The 22,312-nt window shown below is 41.1% G+C and overlaps 1 protein-coding gene across 1 annotated transcript in view; it reads left to right on the top strand.

The window, feature by feature from the left end:
• Positions 1-4,818: 4,818 nt before the first annotated feature.
• The window catches only part of chn1 (chimerin 1), a 66,718-nt gene continuing 49,224 nt past the window's right edge, over positions 4,819-22,312 (top strand). Inside the window, exons 1-3 of the mRNA XM_012969930.3 lie at positions 4,819-5,236; positions 18,073-18,111; positions 19,280-19,335. Of these exons, the coding sequence (XP_012825384.1) occupies positions 5,218-5,236; positions 18,073-18,111; positions 19,280-19,335 (114 nt within the window). The 5' untranslated portion in view covers positions 4,819-5,217. The remainder of the gene's footprint in view (positions 5,237-18,072; positions 18,112-19,279; positions 19,336-22,312) is intronic.

The raw sequence follows: 22,312 nt of genomic DNA, 5'->3' as shown, positions 1-22,312 counted from the left end.
AAGCATTCTGGATAACAGGTACCACACCTGTACTCGTGAAACCTTCAGTTTAACCTGTGTGTGATGTCACTTCCACCGACTGGGCGCTTTTTGGTTCCTAGGGTGGCACCAGACCTAGATACAACCTTGCTTGTTGTCTTATTTCTATCTACTAGTGGGGAATCACCTCACATAGGCTTTAATAGTGAAGCTGTCCTTTGGGTTGCCACCCGGACAGTATTTTACTAGCCTGGCTGGTAAAAATGATGCTTGATGCCAATGTTATTAATAGGGAAGAAAGATAAAAATATAGAAAGGTTGGTATTTTTTTTTAGAAAAGGTAGCAATCCTAGCTGTCCTATTGCTTCTGCTTCCTGTGCCCCGGGGAAACACTGAACTGATTCTGCCTCCTGTATTTTTCAAGGAGAACTGGTATAGAGAATTCAGATTATATAATGAGGTATAACAGTACTTGGACTGCAGAATTCAGAGGTTGGCCAACAAATTATCAGGTTAACTGATTCTGGAAGGAATGTATTAAAGGAGACATATCCTATGAAAATTATGAATGTACCAGGGAATTATACTCCTCTAGATATAGAAGGATTGTACTAAAAAAAGTTGTATTTCAGACTGATTTATTGAGAAATTCCACCAAAACCCCACTAGCCCCGCCCATCTGTTCCACTTCCTGCTGGCTGAATTCTCTGGATGTGCAGGGGAGCCGGCGGCCCTCCATACACTGCACTGTAGGATAGGAACCAATCAGCAGCTAGGCTGACCTGATAGGGAACTGAAGCCTGTCTGTGCTTGTGTGACTGCAGGGCTGTGATTGGCTCTCCCCCTCCTACTGTGCTTCTGGCAGGGACCGTTAGGACACGCCCACTCTTCATTTCACACTGGAGGGAGAAGTGATAGGATCTATAGGGAGCTCCATTAAAGGGGCCATTGTTACAGAGAGGATTAATGTTTAGCACAAAGGGAAACCAGCACCGTATATTATTCATAATTGCCTACAAAATTAGGGTTTTTCCCATTAATCCAATATGTCTCCTTTAAAGATTGCCAGCAATGGGATCACTGATTATTCAACAGTAAAGTCAATACACTGGCACACACTTGTTGCAACAAAGTGCCACTGCAGTGTAAAGCTGGGAACACATAGTGGGTCAGCCTGGTGGGAAGCAGCAGCATTCAAAATGCCCCTATCTGCCTTTCACCAGTCAGCTCCAGCTAGAGAGTTTTCGTGCCAAGGTATGTCAGCCAGGTAGCAGTGGGGAAATGCACCGTCATTAGCCTAAAGTTTTGGTCAGACAACAGCATTTCTATCAAACTGCAGGAGTTAACAATGTTCACTCTGTGAATCTCTAGCAGAATTTACTTTGCCATCTGTCTGGTTTTGACCTGTACAGCCTGGTATTCATAAGGGCTTTCTGGGTCAAACCTGCCTGGGTACCTTGGGTATGGGTTTAGCCAAACACCAAACTGAATCTGAACCTGGAAGTTGGAGAAATTTAAGCGGGAAATGCCGGTTAGCCTGCAAAGCGCGCACATCCTTTTTTCCAATACATAGGGATCGGATTTGGTTTGGGCAGGCTCATGGATTCAGCCAAATCCTGCTAAAAATGGCCCGGGTCCACCAAATTCCAAACTGAATCTGGGATGCAGTTATTGGTTAGACAACCCATACCTATATATATATTATATATCTTATCTATATATACTGCATTTATTATATACCTATATATATCCTGAATATTGGGTGCATAGTGAAGTAATCGGTTATAATCTGACATTATCTGACTTCAGATGGGATTGATTCCTCTGGATCAACTAGCAGTTAGGCAGGTTAAATATAGGCATTATGGTTGAACTTGATGGACGTATGTCTTTTTTCAACCTAACTTACTATGTTACTATGTATTATATATGTCAGTTGTGTCACATAACTTCCTGAAATGTACGAATTATAATGAATATATGAGAGCCATGAATATCCTGTAAATAATATACTTATAAACAGTGCTTAGTAATGTCATCAGTTATATTTGCTGCTTAGTTATGTAATTTCTGTCACAACCCAATTAAACTTGCCCCATTGTAAAATGTGAGGAGGGCTTCAGCATTGTGCCTTTACATAGTCATGGAACTCCTTGGTGACTTTGTTTTACTAGCCTTATAGTTTACAATAGGGGGTACATTATTCACTATATAGTACTCCCAGTTGTGATGCATTTATGTTGATCAAAGAACTCCTTGGTGACTTTGTTTTACTATCCTTATATTTTACAATAGGGGGTACATTATTCACTATATAGTACTCCCAGTTGTGATGCATTTATGTTGATCAAAGAACTCCTTGGTGACTTTGTTTTACTATCCTTATATTTTACAATAGGGGGTACTTATAAACACTATAACAAGTGTTGTAAAACAGCAATCCGGAAGGCAAAGATAGAAAATGAGGAGCGCATCGCGGCCGAGGCCAAGACTAACCCCAAAAAGTTTTTTAAGTATATTAATAGTAAAGAGATGCAGGTTGAGGGCGTGGCCCCATTGAGTTATAATAACAATATGGTTACAGCGGATATAGAAAAGGCAGATGTGCTTAACCAGTTCTTTTCTTCTGTGTATACAGTAGAGGAGCCAGTGGGCCAAGTCCCACCCAATAGCTTCACTGTTGCCTCAGCTCCAACTACACAGTGGTTGGCACAGGATATGGTGCTTAAAGGGTTACACACGATAAATGTAAACAAGGCACCTGGGCCAGATGGAATACACCCTCGGGTACTGAGAGAGCTAGGGGTAGAATTGCAGTGGCCCTTGTTTCTGATATTCTCAGACTCTCTTTCATCAGGTATGGTACCTAGGGATTGGAAGAAGGCGAATGTCATTCCCATATTTAAAAAGGGAGTAAGATCTCAGCCTGGCAATTATAGGCCTGTAAGTTTGACATCCGTGGTGGGCAAGTTATTTGAAGGCTTGTTAAGGGATCACATTCAAAATTATGTAGTGGAGAATGCCGTTATGAGCAGTAATCAGCATGGCTTTATGAAGGACAGGTCATGTCAGACCAATTTAATTGCTTTTTATGATGAGGTAAGTAAGAAGCTGGACAGTGGGGATGCAGTAGATATAATCTATTTGGATTTTGCCAAAGCATTTGATACCGTTCCCCACAAACGACTGCTTTCTAAGCTAAGGTCTATTGGTCTTAGTGAAGCCGTTTGCACATGGATAGAAAACTGGCTACAGGATCGGGTACAGAGGGTGGTTGTTAATGGTACATTCTCTACTTGGAATAAGGTCCTCAGTGGGGTCCCTCAGGGTTCTGTACTGGGTCCACTTTTGTTTAATTTGTTCATAAATGACTTAGGGGAGGGTATTATGAGTAATGTATCAGTGTTTGCAGATGACACAAAACTCTGCAGACCAGTCAATTCTATCCAGGATGTGACATCCCTGCAGCAGGATCTTGACCAACTGGCAATCTGGGCAGCTAAGTGGCAGATGAGATTTAATGTGGATAAATGTAAGGTCATGCACCTGGGATGTAAAAATATGCAAGCCCCGTATACCCTTAATGGGACTGCACTAGGCAAATCCATAATGGAGAAGGACCTTGGAGTCCTTGTAGATAATAAACTTGGCTGTAGCAAGCAATGCCAGGCAGCAGCTGCAAGGGCAAACAAGGTTTTGAGCTGTATTAAAAGGGGTATAGATTCACGGGAGGAGGGGGTTATTCTTCCCCTTTACAGAGCACTGGTAAGGCCCCATCTAGAATATGCTGTTCAGTTTTGGTCTCCAGTGCTCAAACGGGACATTACTGAGTTAGAGAGGGTCCAGAGAAGGGCAACTAAGCTGGTAAAGGGTATGGAAAGTCTCAGTTATGAAGAAAGACTGGCCAAGTTGGGTCTGTTTACACTGGAGAAGAGGCGCTTAATAGGTGACATGATAACTATGTATAAATATATAAAGGGATCATATAATAACCTTTCTAATGTTTTATTTACCAGTAGGTCCTTCCAACGGACACGAGGGCACCCATTCCGTTTAGAAGAAGGGAGGTTCCATTTAAACATTCGGAAAGGATTTTTTACAGTGAGAGCTGTGAGGTTCTGGAATTCCCTCCCCGAATCAGTCGTGTTGGCTGATACATTATATAACTTTAAGAAGGGGCTGGATGGATTCTTAGCAAGTGAGGGAATACAGGGTTATGGGAGATAGCTCTTAGTACTAGTTGATCCAGGGACTGGTCCGATTGCCATCTTGGAGTCAGGAAGGAATTTTTTCCCCTCTGGGGCAAATTAGAGAGGCTTCAGATGGGGTTTTTTGCCTTCCTCTGGATCAACTAGTAGTTAGGCAGGTTATATATAGGCATTATGGTTAAACTTGATGGACGTATGTCTTTTTTCAACCCAACTTACTATGTTACTATGTTACTTTATTCACTATATAGTACTCCAGGTTGTGATGCATTTATGTTGATCAAAGAACTCCTTGGTGACTTTGTTTTACTATCCTTATATTTTACAATAGGGGGTACATTATTCACTATATAGCACTCCCAGTTGTGATGCATTTATGCCGGTCAAGGAACTCCTTGGTGGCTTCTAATATGCTCAAACATTTTAACAGGGATACTGGACATAATGAAAGTATTGCTACACAGGTATATGGCCATTGCCTGTTTATAAACTGCTCCCCTTGGATTCTTGGGACCCAAGGCAAACACCCTCCCTACCCCAGGCTGCAGTTGCACCTATGTAGTACTGTTGAAGCATAAGGTGCCAGAGCCCCATACTAGGGTGACACTGCTCAGGCCATCAAGGGAGAGGGGAGAAGGATTTCCTGTTACCAGGGCAACACAGACAGCCGCCAGCCTGACCGCCGCCTCTGTCTGAGGAGCTGCAGCTGGTCATGTGGGGGGAAGCAAGATGGCGCCCAGGAGCTGGAAGGATGCGGTGTGAGCAGTGCGATCTAGTTTCATCCATTCAGAGAGAGAGTGGTGTGTGCCAGTGACACAGCCGGACTCCCCTGCGCCGGACCCTTCCTACATGAGTCCCTGTCCCGTTTCTTTGTGCGCACACACCCAGCCTGGGGAGTAACCCTACATGCCGCCCGGCGGGGGCTTCACTTTCCTCTGTCACTTTCATCTCTGCAGTGGGCACCAGTCAGCGTTGTGAGCTCCCCACAGCCAAGGATTCTCCCAAGGAGAAGCTGAGGAACAGCGCTGCCATGGCTCTCACTTTATTCGGTGAGTAACACCAATCATCAGCCTCATCCTTATCTGTAAATTAGCTGTCAAGCCAGATGTTGTAGTACTACAATTCCCACAATCCTTTGTTCGTGCCCAGAGTTGGACGTTCCATATGCCTCTGCATATTCCCCATTGTTTCCTTGGGCGTGTGCTGCTCATTTCTTCCACTTCTCCCAGCTACTGATGGACTGCAACTCCCATTCACTACCTCATTATATGTTGGATAGTGGGAGTTGTAGTCCAGCAGTATCAAGGCATCCACAGGTTGGGAATGATATGCCTTTATGGTCTTTATAATGAATCACTAAATAATGGGGAACAAGCAGTCATAGATACATGATAGATTTACCCCCAGCAGGCTGCGTCTTGCATTGGCTATTTGCACATTACAGCCCTGTGTTACAGCAGTGCAGCCCGGAGAGGCGAGTGATTGGATTAAGTAGAACCAATGCCTGAAATCTGCTCAGATACAGTAAGTCATAGCAACCAACCATCAAGAAGCATGTAGCAGTCACTGGTTTGAACACACACATCTTATTGGACTGGTTACTGCCAATGAGCAAACACAGTGCCTTTTATTACATATGGCGGTAAAGCTGTGTTTACTAACACGGGCACTGAATTGCACTAGTGCAGCTAGCCATTGTGACCAATCAGATCTTTTACCAGAGGACTAGTTAAAATGAAGTGGTGCACTTGGGCAAATGAAATATATCACCTGTGTTAGTACATTAGCCTCCGGGTATCTGGAACAATGTTGGGCCCCGATGAAGCTTTCCCAAATGGAATGGCTCTGAACTGCTGCGCGCCTGATGTTCCCATGGCACTGCTAATAGATGCACTGTGAATATACAGGATATAGAAGTGCGTAGAGCTACTTGATTTACAAGATTAAAGGAGACCAGCTTATTTGTTATTCAACAAAATGTGCCCGCCGCTGGCCAAATGACTTATTGCAGAAGTCTCCTGCACTAAGGTTCTCCTTCAGGTCTGCTAAGCAGCTGACATTGTCTCAGGGGTCCGAATCAGAAGCAGAGAGGAAAGATAGCCACATAGTGCTTTCATTAGCATTTACAAGTAAAGGTGGCGTGTATATGGGCTGTAGGACCGAGCTGATGTGTCCCTGGTCCCAAGGGAAATCAAATCTGCCCAATTTTAGGACAGATATCGGCCAGGTAGGCACGCCAGGGGTGCCCATACATGAGCAGAAAAGCTGCTTAATTGGTCTGAAGGTACCAGAAAACGGCCCGACTTTATGGACATTTTTTGTAAATTTGTTGGGCAGTTGCTTAGAAATAACCAAGGAATTGAGAGTCCTATTAAGTAGCACAGAGCTGCTGTATTTAGGAAACACTACAGCAGCCATATGCTCAAGTAGAGACTAACAGGGTACCACTCTGCTTTTAAACTTAATTGTGGAATCTAAATTATAAGATCCATTCAGCTCAATTTGGCTATTGGGATATGGGCCCAGTAGCCAGGCTGGTTTTAATTAGCTTTATCATAATGGACCCTTAAGAGCTAAATGCTGGCTGGCTGCTATTGGTTAAGTATGGCAGATTTTAGACATCATAGGGCCCCATACTACTTGTGTAGCTCTCCCACCCACCCAGGCAGGCAGAGTTATCAGTCCACAAAAAGAGTCAACTATATTCCACACCTGGGCATGCCTCCTATCCACCCAGTCATACTCATTACACCCATCTAATTTACCCAAATAATTGGGCTTCAAAATAGGCCATGGCTTTTCAAGTACACAGAGTCATCTTACAGCAGCCCCTCTGAAATTTGCCGCAATCCTCAGATTGCCAGTCCTGGCCTGCTGGCAGGGCTTGAGTGTGTGGCACAGTAGACAGTGGAATTGGCATCTGGCAGAGATACCCTCAGTATGTGCCCTATAGTGGAAAACATATGGCCACTGCGGCTTTTGGAATACATCAGCTTTGGTGTGATTGATAAAACTGGCTGCAGAAGTGAGTGGAATCAGTTCCCAGTGTGTATGTGGAACTCACTGTAACTGTTACACAAAGAGAAGAAACAAAAGACATGGAGAAATAGTAGTAACATGAGAAAGAGTTCTACGGTTACACCCAACTGTAGCACCCCTGCCATTGCTCTCCCCTCTCCATATGTCTTTGTACTTATAAGCACTTAGCCACAAGTGCAGAGTCAAACAAACAGATGGTCGCTTTTCATGGGCTTGGAGCACTATGCGCAAGAGAGCGGTAGTATGGTGTAGGCCGGTTATTATCCAGGCCTCTCCCACAACACCCAGATCTCACATTTGAAAAATCCCTTCCAGATTTACACAACTAGCTATACAGATGTTTACAAGCTTTTTCAGCTTTTTCCAATGAATACGATAAAAGCAGTTTTGCACTGTTAACATTGTGCAAGGGAAGCACCCACTGCTGCCAGAAAGTCCAGTTACTGATGCAGGAAGTGCTTGCTGGTGCTTTTCTGCTCTGTTCTAATGCTGGTGTTTCAGTGAGTAAATAAACTGAGCCCAAATACAAAACTCTAAAAATTGCCCCTCTGTTGTAATTTCATGGACCTTCCTGTGTGTCTCCAAGGTAACCAAGAAATGTAAAAGCTGCTGGGAAATAGAGATGGAGATGACAACCTGGGGCGTTATAAGTGATATCCTAGTTGTGCCTACCTTATTCACTTATTGTTCATTGACACCTGGGATTTATCTACCCACGTGACAAAGCCTTTTATTTTAGTACGGAGTTATAGATTTTGTATGGTTTAGGTTTAGATTTCTATGGAAGGTTATTGCTTGGGTCTCATTTTGTCACTCCCTGGTAGCCTTTATTTCTGGCTTTGTGTCTGTTTCCTTCAAATTTCCTTTCCTGCCCCGTGGCAACACAAGAAGGGATGGGTTAGTGAAAGTCTTAAGCAGCATTCAAATTACAGGAAGGGATGTGCTGAGTTTGCTGAAAAGCTAACAAACAGCGAGAGCTGCGGGGAGAAGGAAATAATCATCTAGTCCAATCAGAATGCTTCCTGTGCTCGCTGCTCCCTTGGGTTCATTCCTTCAGTATTTAATATAAGTCAGCACAGCTCATGCTAATTACCTTGCCAGTATGGATTGGGGTGCTGGGTTTTAATACAAAATCCCTTTAGATTGTCAGCTCTAGCAAGCAAGGGACCCCTTTTACCTATTTTAACGGTTAGTAGTTGCATGTATGATATATGTGCCCTTCTGTTGTGCCACACTGCAGAATATATTTTGGTGCTTCATAAATTTGAATTAAAAGAAACCCTTATCATAGTATATTTCTAGTTATACAGGTGTAGTACCTGTTATCCAGAATGCTCGGGATCTGGGGATTTCTGGATACGGGATCTTTCTGTAAAAACTCAAGTAAGGATTAATTATATCTTAGTTTGGATCAAGTACAAGGTACTGTTTTATTGTTACAGAGACAAAGGAAATCATATTTAAAATAATTGCTTATAATGGATTCTATCGGACATGGCCTTCCCTTAATTCGGAACTTCTAGATAATGGGTTTCCAGATAACGGACCCCATACCTGTACTATTGGTTTGGTGCATTAAGCTGTCTTTGGTTAACCTACATTTAGTAATGGGGAATACCTATACAGACACAACTTAATGGTACCTCTGTTCAAAGTACAGGTATGGGCTCTGTTATCCATAAACCTGTTATCCAGAAAGTTCCAACAAACTGGAATGCTATTTCCCATAGAGTCCATTTTAATGAAATAATTCAAATTTTAAACATTATTTTGTTTTTCTCTGTTATAAAACAGTACCTTGTAAATATAAAATGTAAATGTAAATATATGAAAATATAGTATCTAGTAGAATTAAGTCTAAAACAACTGGACTTTTCTGAGTTTTTCTTGAAAATCCGAGTGGCTTCTTCAGTTCAAATGACTGGTAGGGAATTCCCCGGTATTTAAACTCTTGATGGTAGTAGAGTCACAGACATCCAATCACAATGGTTCCATTGAACTTGTTCAGTTAGGTGTTAGCTGAAACTGACAGGTGTAAGAAGGTATGATCCAATCACAATGGTACCAAGATTCTCATTGATGAAGGTGTTAATCCTTCAAAGTACATGACTGGAAGTGTGAACTGTTGTGAAACTGCCGGGGTAAGGATGTCAACGCGCCATTGTATGTTGGTGACAAGCGGTGTCTCAGGCCCCCTCCTCTGTTCAGGGATGGTTTTTCCAGGCTGGCATAAATGGCCTCTTTCACACCTCTTTCAAACCATCTGTCCTCTCGGTCCAAAATATGCACGTTACTGTCCTCAAAAGAGTGACCTTTTTCTTTGAGGTGTAGATAGACCGCTGAGTCTTGTCCTGAGGAGTTTGCCCGCCTATGTTGGGCCATTCTCTTACAGAGAGGTTGTTTTGTCTCCCCAATGTATAAGTCTGAGCACTCTTCACTACACTGGACAGCATAGACCACATTACTTTTCATGTGCTTGGGTGTTGGGTCTTTCGGGTGCACCAGCTTCTGTCTCAGGGTGTTGCTGGGTTTGAAAAACACAGGAATGCGATGTTCCAGCAACATATGGAATGACTATGTTGTTTCGCCTGCTGTGTTCCTCCCTTCTGTTTGTAGGTCTGGTCTTTCTGTTGGTCTTTGATTTGGTTTTGATTTGGTTTTGATGAAGGCCCAGTCTGGGTACCCACAAGTTTTCAGAGCTCCTTTTAGATGTTTATATTCTTTCTCCTTGGCCTCTGCATTGGATGCCACAGTTTCAGCCCGATGATGTAGAATCCTAATTACACCCAGTTTATGTTCCAAAGGGTGGTGGGAATCAAACAGCAAGTACTGGTCTGTGTGGGTGGGTTTCCTGTATACTTCAATATCCAGGTCCCTCCCCTCTTTGATAACTATAGCACAGTCCAAAAAAGCCAGTTTGCTGTCTTTCACATCTTCCCTTGTGAACGTGATGTTTTTGTCCACCGAGTTTATGTGTTTGGTGAAGGCTGGAACCTCGCGTTCTTTAATTTTGACCCAGGTGTCATCCACATATCTGAACCAATGACTTGGTGTTGTTCCCTTGAAGGTGTCCAGGGCTTTCTTTTCCACTTCTTCCATGTAAAGGTTCGCTACAATTGGAGACACAGGCGAACCCATGGCACAGCCATGTTTTTGTCTATAGAAAACTTCCTTGTGCTTGAAGTAAGTGGTATTGAGACATAGGTCCAGTAAGGAACAAACTTGTTCTGGGGTCAGCTTTGTTCTGCTGCTGAGGGTGGTGTCTTGTTTCAGCCGTTTCCTCACTGTATCAATTGCCTCGGCAGTGGGTATGCATGTGAACAGAGATGTTACGTCATAGGACACCATTGTATCATCGATCTCCAGCTTTAACTCCTTCACTTTTTTGACAAAGTCCATGGAGTTCTGAATGTGGTGTACTGTGTTTCCAACTAAGGGGGCTAAGATGTTGGCCACGTATTTAGCAATGTTATAAGTCACACAGTTAATGCTGCTGACAATTGGCCTCAAAGGGGCTCCTTCTTTGTGTATTTTTGGGAGTCCATATAGGCATGGAGTGGCTTCGCCTGGGTAAAGGCGACGGTACAAAGCTGGACTGATGACCTTTTCCTTCTCAAGGTGCTGCAAGCAGTCTATAACCTTCTTCTTGTAGTTGCTTGTTGGATCTCTCTTGAGTTGCTCATATGTGTCTGAATCGTTGAGCAGTGTGGACACTTTGGCATGGTAGTCTGATGTATTCAGTACCACTGTACACCTTCCTTTATCTGCTGGCAGGAGAGAAAAACTCAGAAAAGTCCAGTTGTTTTAGACTTAATTCTACTAGATACTGTATATCATGACCTGGATGAATGAGAATCTTCATAGACATATATGAAAATATAAATGTAAAATATAATTAATCCTTGTTGGAAGCAAAACTGTTGGGTTTATTTAATGTTTAAATATTTTTTTTTAATAGACTTAAGGTATGGAGATCCAAATAATGGAAAGACTCCCTTATCTGGAAAACCCCCGGTTCTGAGCATACTGGATAACTGGTCCCCTACCTGTGTAACAAAAACAGAGGGGCTGGGCAAATTTGCACCTGGACAGTAACCCATAGCAACCAATCATATGTTTACTGTTGTTGTTCTACCTTCAGCTGGCTGAAAAAGCTTACCACTGATTGGTTGCTAAGGGGAAGCTGCCCAGGTGTAAATTTGCCCAGTGTTTAAAAATGAGCCCCAGGGTGTTGCAACAGTTATGTCTGTGTATTTCTAGCCTCAAATTTACACCACCATATCACGAGACCAAATTGGGTTATCAGAGGGGCTATGGCCTAAACATAATGGAGCCTTACACATGTTTAACTGATATCACTCGCAGAAAGCAATACTGTCTGCCATTAACCTAGACCAGTAAAAGCTTGCAGAAGATGCTGGGCATTGTAGCTAGAGTGGCATCTCAGCCTTGGTAAGTGTTTCAAGTTCTGCCACTGGATTCACTTAGAAAACAAAAGTGGTGGTTCCTTGGAGATATTGTATAAAACTGGCCATAAATGGCAGACAAAAGTTGCTGACTCCACTCCACTAGACAGAGTTGGCTGCTTATGGCACCTTAACATCACCTGCCTGAATAATTTGTCTAGATATCTTTTGGGCACGCTTGAACTGCAGTGGTGGGTTAATGCGTACTTCACCCAAAGAGTCTGCATGTATGATGAATTGATCATTGCCCCCCCCTTCCCCCTCGGATCATCTTGATGGGTCCTCGCGGTTTAAATGCAAGTTGCATGTGGGGTTTTCTGTGCCTTTCTTGCCCCTCTCTTATGCCACGAGTAGGATACAAGGTATCATTCCTTGTCCTGACCTATCTGCTGGATGCATGTTGTGTAGCAACCCCAGTCTGTATGCACACAGTCTCATTACTTGTCAAGCCACAACGATGCTGCTTCCCAGGTCCAGCTGGTGGCTAGATCCCGTGGCGCTGCATATTCCTACACTTACATCACTGCCTATATAAAGGCAGAGCCCAGCTATTATTTCCTTATAAGTTGTGTCATCTAAATGATAAAGCTTACATGGTCACAATGGCTCCTGTGCCTGGGAATCTGCTTCTTATTGAAATGGAAATATAATCCTTTTATAATAGGATTTATAAGTCTGGTATTCCACTTCTGCATTGTATAACCTCAGTTCATTTTAATTCAGCCACAGATATTTGTTTTCTTTTATGACTTATTCATCTCCATAACGTTCAGTTAAATACACTGTATGGCTAGTGTGAGACTGGGGGCTGCTCTGCTGTCTTTAATAGAGAAGGATAAAACTGGCCATGCAAGCAATTATTATTATAATTAGAGCATTTCCATTGTTCCAATATATACTCTGCTAATTCAGTGATTGCAGAAAGCAGATCAGTTCAGCCAGCCGCACAGTTGGTGCCCCAAATCTGGCATCTAGGGTGTCAGCCGGGACCCATTCAATGGGCAGTGCCTGAATAGCTGCAAGCAGATAATGACTGCTGTTTTGTTCCTATACACAGGCAATTGCCTTTCTTAAGGCAGTTGGCAGCCATTATTAGCCTGTGCATTGGCACCTCGAATGCCAGGGGATTAGGCACATGTACAGAGCAGCTGATGCACTGAACTGGAATTGGGGCCAGCAATGGATGACGTTAGCAGGCTATTATAACTGAACCAAACAGATGTACCATGAACTGGAACTACTCGGCTACTTGGCTTTATAGATGTATGGGACCTATTATTAAAAATGCTCGGGACCAGATAAGGGATCTTTCCGTAATTTGGATCTTCGTGCCTTAAGTCTACCAAAAAATCATTTTAATTTTAGTTAAACTCAGTAGGGTTGTTTTTCCTTCAATAAGGATTAACTATATCTTAGTTTGAGTCAAGTACAAGGCATTGTTTTATTATTACAAAGAAAAAGGAAATCATTGAAACATTTTTAATTATTTGATTAAAATGGAGTCTGTGGGAGATGGCCTTCCAATAATTTCTGGATAACAGGTTTCCGGATAATGGGTCCCATACCTGTACATTATTTCTGCAGCACTAGCAAGGTAGGCAGAGCTTTACAAACAAATGAAACAAGACCTTAACAGAAAAGAGGTAAGCACAAAACAAGAGTAGAAGGCTCTGCTCACAAGAACTTACAATCTAAAGGTTATGGAATGGCAATGAGTTGGCACGAGGAATGTGCTTGAAAAAGTTGTTTTTGGGGATGATTTATTGAAAATTTCCCCAAAAACCTTACTAGTCTCACCCATCTGCTGCACTGTATGCTTGATTCTTTCCCAGGCTGTGCAGTAGCACCTGCTTTGCAGGATAGGAACCAATCAGCAGCTAGGCTGACCTGATAGGAAACTGAAGCCTGTCTTTGCTTGCATGACTGCAGGGCTGTCCCCCTCCTACTGTGCTTCTGGCAGGGACCATTTCAACACCCCTACTCCTCACTTGAGACAGGGACAGTAGCTGAAAGCTGACACATATATCATTATTGCCAACAAGAATGTGGGAGTTTTCATATGCTATATGTCTCCTTTGAAAACAAAAAAAAGGAATTGACCACTAGAGGACGCTGAGTACCCAACAAAGCTTGCAATCTGTGCTTACAAATAGTCACTGGATTTATCAGTTTTAGAAATTTTATGTGAACTCCCCTCAGAAATGTAAAAAATGTCTAATTAATATCTCATTTGAGTAAATTAGTAAATGGGCTGTTTCTGACTGCTGACTACTCAGATGCTCATCAGCATGTTAGTTTTATATGGGATCTTCACAATGCCTTCCTAATCAGTATCTAACTAATTAGAAAACCATTTCATTATTATTGCCGCAAATGATGCACTCTTGGGCCTATGGACTGAATATTCACCATGATTCCCTGTGAACTGAGTCATCTGTAGCTATAATACCTTTTCATGTAGTGCTTAGTGGATATGTAGTAAAATAGCAGGTTTAGAGACCTGCCCAGTTTAATTAGGTGGACCATTACCCTGACCTGAAGCCCAGATTTTTACCTGCCCTGACACACCAATATGGCACACATTTCCTGGGGTACTCATGCCGCTGCAGCACTCTAAAAGCAGGGCTGCAATGATCAATATTAAACCCCTCTAATTTTACATAGTTAAGTTTGGTTAAAAAAAGACCAGAGTTCATCAAATTCAACCATTCCAAGTACAATAAACCCAGCAAACACAAACCTATACTGACCTATCTATACACTCACATACATAAACTATATATACCAACAACAATACTAACTGTAGATATTAGTATCACAATAGCCTTGGATACTATGCTTGTTCAAGGACTCATCCCCTCTTATAGGCATTAACAGAATCTGCCATTACAACATCACTAGGAAGGGCATTCCCCAACCTCACTGCCCTCACCGTGAGGAACCCCCTACGCTGCTTCCAATGGAAGCTCCGTTCCTCTAATCTAAAGGGGGGGCCTCTGGTGCGCTGATCTGTTTTATGGGAAAAAGAACATCCTATTTACTCAGTTAACAGAACCAAATATATAATGACTAATAACATTTTAATGAAGTGTCTCTTAGATGGTAGAAACACTAAGGAAATATTTTTGTTGACGGATTTTAAAGGTGATTGCTTGATCAGTATAATACCCTAATAGCAGTATTGGGCTTTGGGTTGTGGTATGTGTGCCAACACAGTGGGTGCAACAGGGCCCATACCAAACACAAGAGGAAGGTGGCACAAAGCTGAAGTAGGAATTTGACTCATAATCTTTCTGCACATTGAGAACCTTCAGTGAATTGGAGCAGAAGCTCTGTTTACAGGTCAGAGGATCCATTTAGTGCATGTGAGTGCAACTGGCAGTGAGTATATGCTCTATTCCCTGTAGTTTGGTACAGCAGCACACTGCATCATTTCTTACAAAAAAAAAAAAAAAATATATATATATATATATATATAATATAAAATACCTATTACACCTTTGGCAACTGATGGTTTAGCTGTGCTTCACCAAGAAATAGGAATTTGTTGAGGGGGCATAGGATGTTAATATGTTCCCCATGTTGTTTTACCCCTAGCACTCAAATATGCAGGCAGCTTAATTGGCTTCTGACCAAATTGACCATAGTGTATATCAATGTAAGAGGGATTAGATTGTAAGCTCCACTGGGACAGGGACTGATGAATGGTATGTAATATCTGTATAGCACTGCCTTAATGTATATATGAGTAAATTGGGGAAAGAGAAAAGAAATTTGAAGAATAGCACCATCTAGTGGTAAGAAATGCTATGTGCCCTTTAGTTAGCATTCATGGAATTTCTTAGTCAAGGCAGGCAATATTTTCAACCTGCTGATATTTGTAGATGCAAATATACAGAAAGGGAATGACATGTGCCGTTTACTTTACTACTCAAAGTAGTAAAGTCCTGGGATATTTACATTTTTTACAACACTCCCATACAGCCAATCTACTATTACTAATGAGGCAATACACTATTGTATATTCTTTTTTGTGTGTGTTACATACAGAGCAGGTATTAATTACACTTTTATTCAAAAGACACATTTACTTTACCGCAGCCTGGGTGGGGCTTGTGATGTGTATACATGGGCCAACATTACCTGCCCACTCCAGCCCAAGTCACAGCTTATTGGTCCCAACTGCATAGGCCCCTGTAACGATCCAGTCATCAGCCTGCTGGCCAGATGATCTGATAAACCTGATTAAGGCCACCACTTGGGTATCCAAATAGACAAAGATCTTATCTGACCCCACCAGTGTAGCTATGAGAGGGGATGAGATAATAAGGCTAAGGCAGAATATATAGGCAGAAACATAACATATATTAAAAATGCAGCTAATGTTACAGAAATGAATACATCTCCATTAAAGTTTGCATGAAAGAAAGAAATTGAATAATAAAAAGAAGGGGGTGGGTTGTTCTCATGCACCAGTTTTCCTTAGCACAGAGGTTTCTAAACCTTTTGCTCATTCCCTATTTGGCTCAGTATATATTCAGTCCCCAGGCTACATACATGCACACTAACATACACGCATGCAGTTTTTACATTCTGCCGTATATTTGTTACTTACTTTTATTTCTATTTAAAGTTCTAATGCTGCATTTCTAAGAGCTCTTGCCTTTTTGCTTCTCTTTTCCATCCCTACTATTTTATTCCTTCCCTCATTGACTTTCTCGCTTTGCCATTAGTTTGTTTCCTTTCCCATTGTTTTTTCTTTTCATCCTCTCCTCTTCTGTCTTTTCTCCCATCCTTTCACTATCTGCTTTCCCCTCCTGCCCTTTTTTCTTCTGCTCTACCTTTCTCTTTGTTTCTACCTTCTTTTTTCTCTCATTTCTTTTCTCTTATTTTCTGTTTCATATTCTGTATCTTCCCTTCCTTGGCATGCCATGTCCACTGATGTTTTCTTTCTCTTCTACTTCCATTTTATACCTTCCACCTTGGCCTCTTTTATCCATGTTCACAGCAATGTGCCAATAAGAGATGCTGTGCTAAAATTACATTCTGCTTTGCCGCCGGGTCTAGCATTAAATTATATGATTCCAGAACTAGCAGCAATTCATTTCAATAGAGTATGTTCACCCTTAAAATAGGCCCCCTCCATGGGATAGAACTGATGTCTTGTTAGCCATGCTCCACTTTGTTCCCTCTCACAGGCATATAGGGAGTTGTATTCACTGAATGTACATTTACAAAATGCTTTACACAAAGCTATAGGGGTAGATTTATTAAAATGTTTAGCACAGAAAAACTCACCCATTTACTATTCATTTCTATGTGATTTTTAGAAGCATATTTATCAAATAATGAACATAAACTTTTACCCATTGATATTTACACTTCTAAAAATCTCCTAGGAATGAATGGAAAGTGGGTGCATTTTTCTGTGGTAAACTCTAATCCCACATTTTGTTAAATCTGCCCCTTAGTCCAGAGGTAAAGATCTGACCACGGCATCAGTATAAATGGCATAGAGTTTTTTTTCAAGACAAACGTGTTACAGTGGGGTCAGGGGGTGCTTCAGAGGGTCCCAGCTCCAGGCATGATGGGTGCTCAGACACATGCACAGATGCTGATTTGGGGAGACTAGGGCCTTGAGCAGCCGCTGAAGCATAAGATTACTGTCCCCGTTGCCCAGTTACTGGTCAGATTTAAGTACAAAGGCAAATGTGAGCACTGATTTATTTATAGGGTTAGATAACAATTTTTTTTTTTTCAATCTTTCATGATTTAATATCCTCCTACATGTAATATTTACAGTCTCCTTGCTCTAATACCCACCAGGTTATTTTTCAATTTATGGCAGAGTATAATATTAATGGTATGACACAATGGGATAACTGATATGTATGTAATTGGTTCATTTGCTATGCTGCTATGGTTATTAATGTCAAGTGTTTATCCAGGGAACATTGGGGCATGCTGCACCATGCTGGAGGGGCAGGTTGGTAGGTAACTGTGCCTTATATGCTGCTTTGTTCCATGATGGACAATATCGGTAGTACTATAGTATGCTATTATAGAAGGGAGGAATATCATTTTGCAGTAGGCTATAGGTACAACAAAAGGTGCTTTACATTCTATTAAAGAAACAAAGGGCACAAAATTGCCTCTTGTGGCTCCTATTGATTTAAATTAAATATGACTGAGAGTGCTGGCAAGGAAACTTTTGTGGACAATTTTGGGAACTTTTCAGCGGGCTGGAAAGCAACACATGCCCTCAGAAAATGGTCACAGTCTTTATAAACTAAAGCAGTTTAGAATAACAGTACAACTATGAGTTTGTTTGTTTGTTTAAAGCAATGTAATTAATACCGGAATTCTTGTTTCTCTTGTAGACAATGACGAATACCGGCCTCCTGTATGGAAATCATACTGTAAGTATCCAGCAGTGTCCGTGGGTGTTGTTTTGATCATTTTGTATTGATAATCTCTGTACGATTTTCACTCTTTCACCTTTCTTTGCAGAGGAAATTATGTACATGTATGAGACCTATTATCCAGAAAGCTTTGGACAAGAGGTTTTCCAGATGAGGGTTCTCTCTGTAATTTGGATCACCATACATTGTCTACTAAAAAATGTAACATTAAATAACCCCAACAGGATTGTTTTGCCTCCAATAAGGGTTAATTATATCTTAGTTGAGATAAAGTTCTAAATTAAGTATTTGAATTTGTGGGAGGTACCTTCCTGTTATTCAAAGCTTTCTGGATAATGGGTTTCCGGATAACAGACCCCATGCTTGTATATATGTCTTACCCTGTAACAGAAAGTGAGATGCACAACACAAAAGGGCACATGTAGGGGACAATGGCAAGACTAGAGAGTGACTGTACCGTATATAGCAGTGCTCAGCTTAGTTATACAAAGTAGCACAATTTATCAAGGCACTTGGGGTTCATTTGCTCCTTTAAGGTAAACTATAACCCCCGGAATGAATTAACTAACTGATAGTTTATATTTTGTTAAGTGACCTATTAAAGAATCTCACCAAACAGAAAGTAGTGTCGAAAAAGGCAGAACTCTGTCCATTCATTGGCTGATGGGGCCTAGCATGTATGTGTGCCTTGGCTTGTTTGTGTGCACTGTGAATCCTAGTTCACAGTGCACCTCCCAGGAGGTGGCCCTTAATTCTTAAAATGGCAATTTTCTATTTAGCATTATCCAATAGCACATGCTATTAAAAAAGTATATTTTTATGAAAATGTTTTATGCAGAAGAAGCAGGGTTTTACATATGAGCTTGTTTATGCAATATATTTTTATAGAGACCAACATTATTTGGGGGTATAGTTTTCCTTTAATGGGAAAAGGCTCCTGCATAGCATATTGTGTGGCACCCACACTGGCCTATTGCATTGCCTTTCTCCTGTTATACTGGTGTTGTGGATTCCTTTAAGAGTGTGGCCTGATGTATAAAGTCAGATTAATGGATTAGGTCTGCCAAACACTGGTCCTTCACGGAAAGTTGCTTAATTAAATTTATTTATTTGCCTCTTTTGTCTAAAAAACTATCTGCATATACATGTATGTGTTTTATTCTAGTGTATCAGCTGCAGCAAGAGGCTCCTCACCCCCGGAGAATTACTTGTACCCGAGAGGTTGGTATCTGCATCAAAGCTTATACTTTATAAGGTTTTATATACAGATTGGAAGTGTAAGGGAACAAGAGCAAAACATTTTTTTAAATTAAATACTTTCAAGAGCTGCTGCCTTCCCCACTAATATCAGGTTGGAGTGGAGCAGATGTGGATAAAGCCTGGTGATAAAGCCACCTACCGAGGACCAATCGTACTGTGCATAAAGTCTGATGCTAATGACTGCGTGTCCCAGTGTGATTTGGTCACTACATATATATATGCTTAGCTTAAGTAGGCCTTCAATAAAGTGAAAATCTAAACTTAATTATATGCTTTTGCATCCTCTGATACACATTAAGTAGGGTGAATAAAGCTGCTATGTGCAGATAAGGGTAAAGACACACAGCTACTTGTCACGGCTACTAAATGCTAGTAAATACCCTGCCATAGACGATACTGAGAGTTACCTCTGCTAAAACACACACATAAAGACAATTATCAGTAAATAATCAGCGTTGTCTATTTTTTTAGCCATGACAAATAGCTGTTACTAGAAGTTCTCTGTGTCTTTACCTTAAAGCAGGGATTCCCAACCTTTTATACCTGTAAGCTTCATTTAAATAGAAATGGTTTTGGAGAGCAACACAAGCATGTAAAATGTTCCTGGAGCTGCCAATGAGTGCTATAATTGGCTACTTGATAGCCCCTCTGTTCACTGGCAGCCAACAGAAGGCTCTGTTTGGCAATTACACTGGGTTTTTATGCAATCAAAGCCTGCCTCCTAACTTGAAATTCAAAAATAAGCACATGATTTGAGGCCACTGAAAGCAACATCCAAAGGGTTGGCGAGCAACATGTTGCTCACGAGTCACTGGTTGGGGATCACTGCCCTAAAGGGACAGTGTAACCCCCTCTTCGACATGAGCTGAATGCACGGCGTGCTCTGAACATACTTTTTGCCTACTGTTTTAATTATGAAATATTTAAACAAGTATATAAAGCCAGTTTCACTTTAGTACTTCCTGTCCCACAGAACTTTAGGAGCTGATAAAACTAATTACCAGCCTATAAAAAATAAAGATATACAAAATAAAGATATACATACATACATACCAGCCTAGTGAGAAGCCCCTGATAATGAGGCGCTCAAAGGCTGCTGCTTAGATAACAGAGAGGTTTGTTTCTTTAAAGATAGATAGGGAGCTCTGAACAAATTGCGGTGTTTATAAAGAAAGGAGGAGGTGAGGACTGAAGAGGCTGGCTAAGGCTAATGACCCAGGGGGAGATTAGTCACTGTGATTTTTAAAAAGCGAGTTCCAGCGACAAGTCTCTCGTCTTTTCCTAACAAGCGGTTACTAGAGATTTCAACAACAGAGCGATTCTATTTCCCACAAATTCAGGTGTCATATTCCCCACCCACAATTAAAAATTACATTTAGTGCAATGGGGAAATAGCAGCGACTTCCCGCTCACTGGGTTTTATTTTCACTGATTCCAATAGTTTTTAAATCAATGCTCTCTTTGTAAAATCTTTTGAAAAAGGGTCTCATAGCGATTCGGAGCGATAAACAATTTGAAGTAGTATCGTTGGTTTAGGTACTGGCAATTTATATTCTTTTCTATGTAGAGATAAAATGAGTGACTTGTCGCTGGAACTCGCTTTTTAAAAATTGCAGTGACTAGTCTCTCCATGGGACATTAGCCTAAGGGAAGGGATCTACATTTTAACTTCATTTTTTTTTTTTAAATATTTAATGAACTTCATACTGTAAAACTGATTGGGCAATAGTTTTAGAGTAGCCAACAAAAAAAAAATCAGTTGACATTTCCTGCTCCCACAAGTTATGGGTCATTTACGCTTTGCACACATGCTGAGCGTGGGTGGTTTACACAATAATATACACAACATTCAGTGGCCTGCATCATGGCAGTTTGCACTCGTTTTTTTTACACTTTGTACAGTCCCTCTCTTTAAAGGGGTAGTTCAACTTTAAATTATTTTTAGTTTGTTATAAAATGACCAGTTCTAAGAAACCTCCCAATTGGTCTTCATTAGTTACTTTTTATAGTTTTTTTTTTTTATTTAAATGTTTTTATTTTGAGATTAGAAGTAAGGTATACAGAGGAGCACCTTTTGGGTTATCCCGGGGTGCCAGGCAGGTTTATAAAGTAGTCATAAACATAGGGAAAAGGGAGGGGGGGTAGAGGGAGGGAATGAAAGAGGAGAGAGAAGTTCAGGATAAAAGAATAAGCTTAAGTAATAAAATAAAATAAAATGGGAGAGTAACCAGTAAACTTAGGGGAAGAGTTTGTGTGGGTATATGTTTGTCGAGCTTTTGTCTTGTAGGTAGATAATCAGGTCTTGTCTTTTAGTGTGTCAGTATGCCTTTAGAAGGTATCTTTTCCAGGTTGATCTTATAAGTGTAGTGAAATATTTCTGTACGTCATCCAGGGGGCCCAAATTTTGTTGTGGGCTTTTAGTTGGCCTTTTTATAGTTTTTTAAATAATTTGCCACCTTTTTCAGACTTTTAATTGGGGGGGTCTTTGACCCCTATATAACTGCTGCTGAAATTCCAAAATTGAGAGCTGCTAAACAAAAAGTAAAATAATACAAAAAACATAAGTAATAATAAAAATGAACACCAATTGCAAAGAATATTACTTTCTACATTATACAAAATGTTAAACCAAAGGTGAACAACCCCTTTACTCACAGATAAAATCCAATACCTGTATGGTATATGTGAGCTCATAAACTGTATTTTATAAAATAAATGCCAGTAAAACAAAATATTACCTGTCTCAGAAGGATACAGGTACTGGACCCGTTATCCAGAAAGCTCTGAATTACAGAAAGGTCATCTCCCATAGACTCCATTTAAATCAAATAATCCAGAATGTTAAAACAGAAATTCTTTTTTCTCCTTAATAATAAAACAGTACCTTGAACAGGTATGGGACCTGTTATCCAGAATGCTCGGGACCTGGGGTTTTCTG

This window comes from Xenopus tropicalis, chromosome 9 (assembly GCF_000004195.4).
Source record: "Xenopus tropicalis strain Nigerian chromosome 9, UCB_Xtro_10.0, whole genome shotgun sequence".
Lineage (NCBI taxonomy): Eukaryota > Metazoa > Chordata > Amphibia > Anura > Pipidae > Xenopus > Xenopus tropicalis.
The sequence above is the reverse complement of the archived record's forward strand: the minus strand, read 5'-3'. Positions and strand labels throughout refer to the sequence as shown.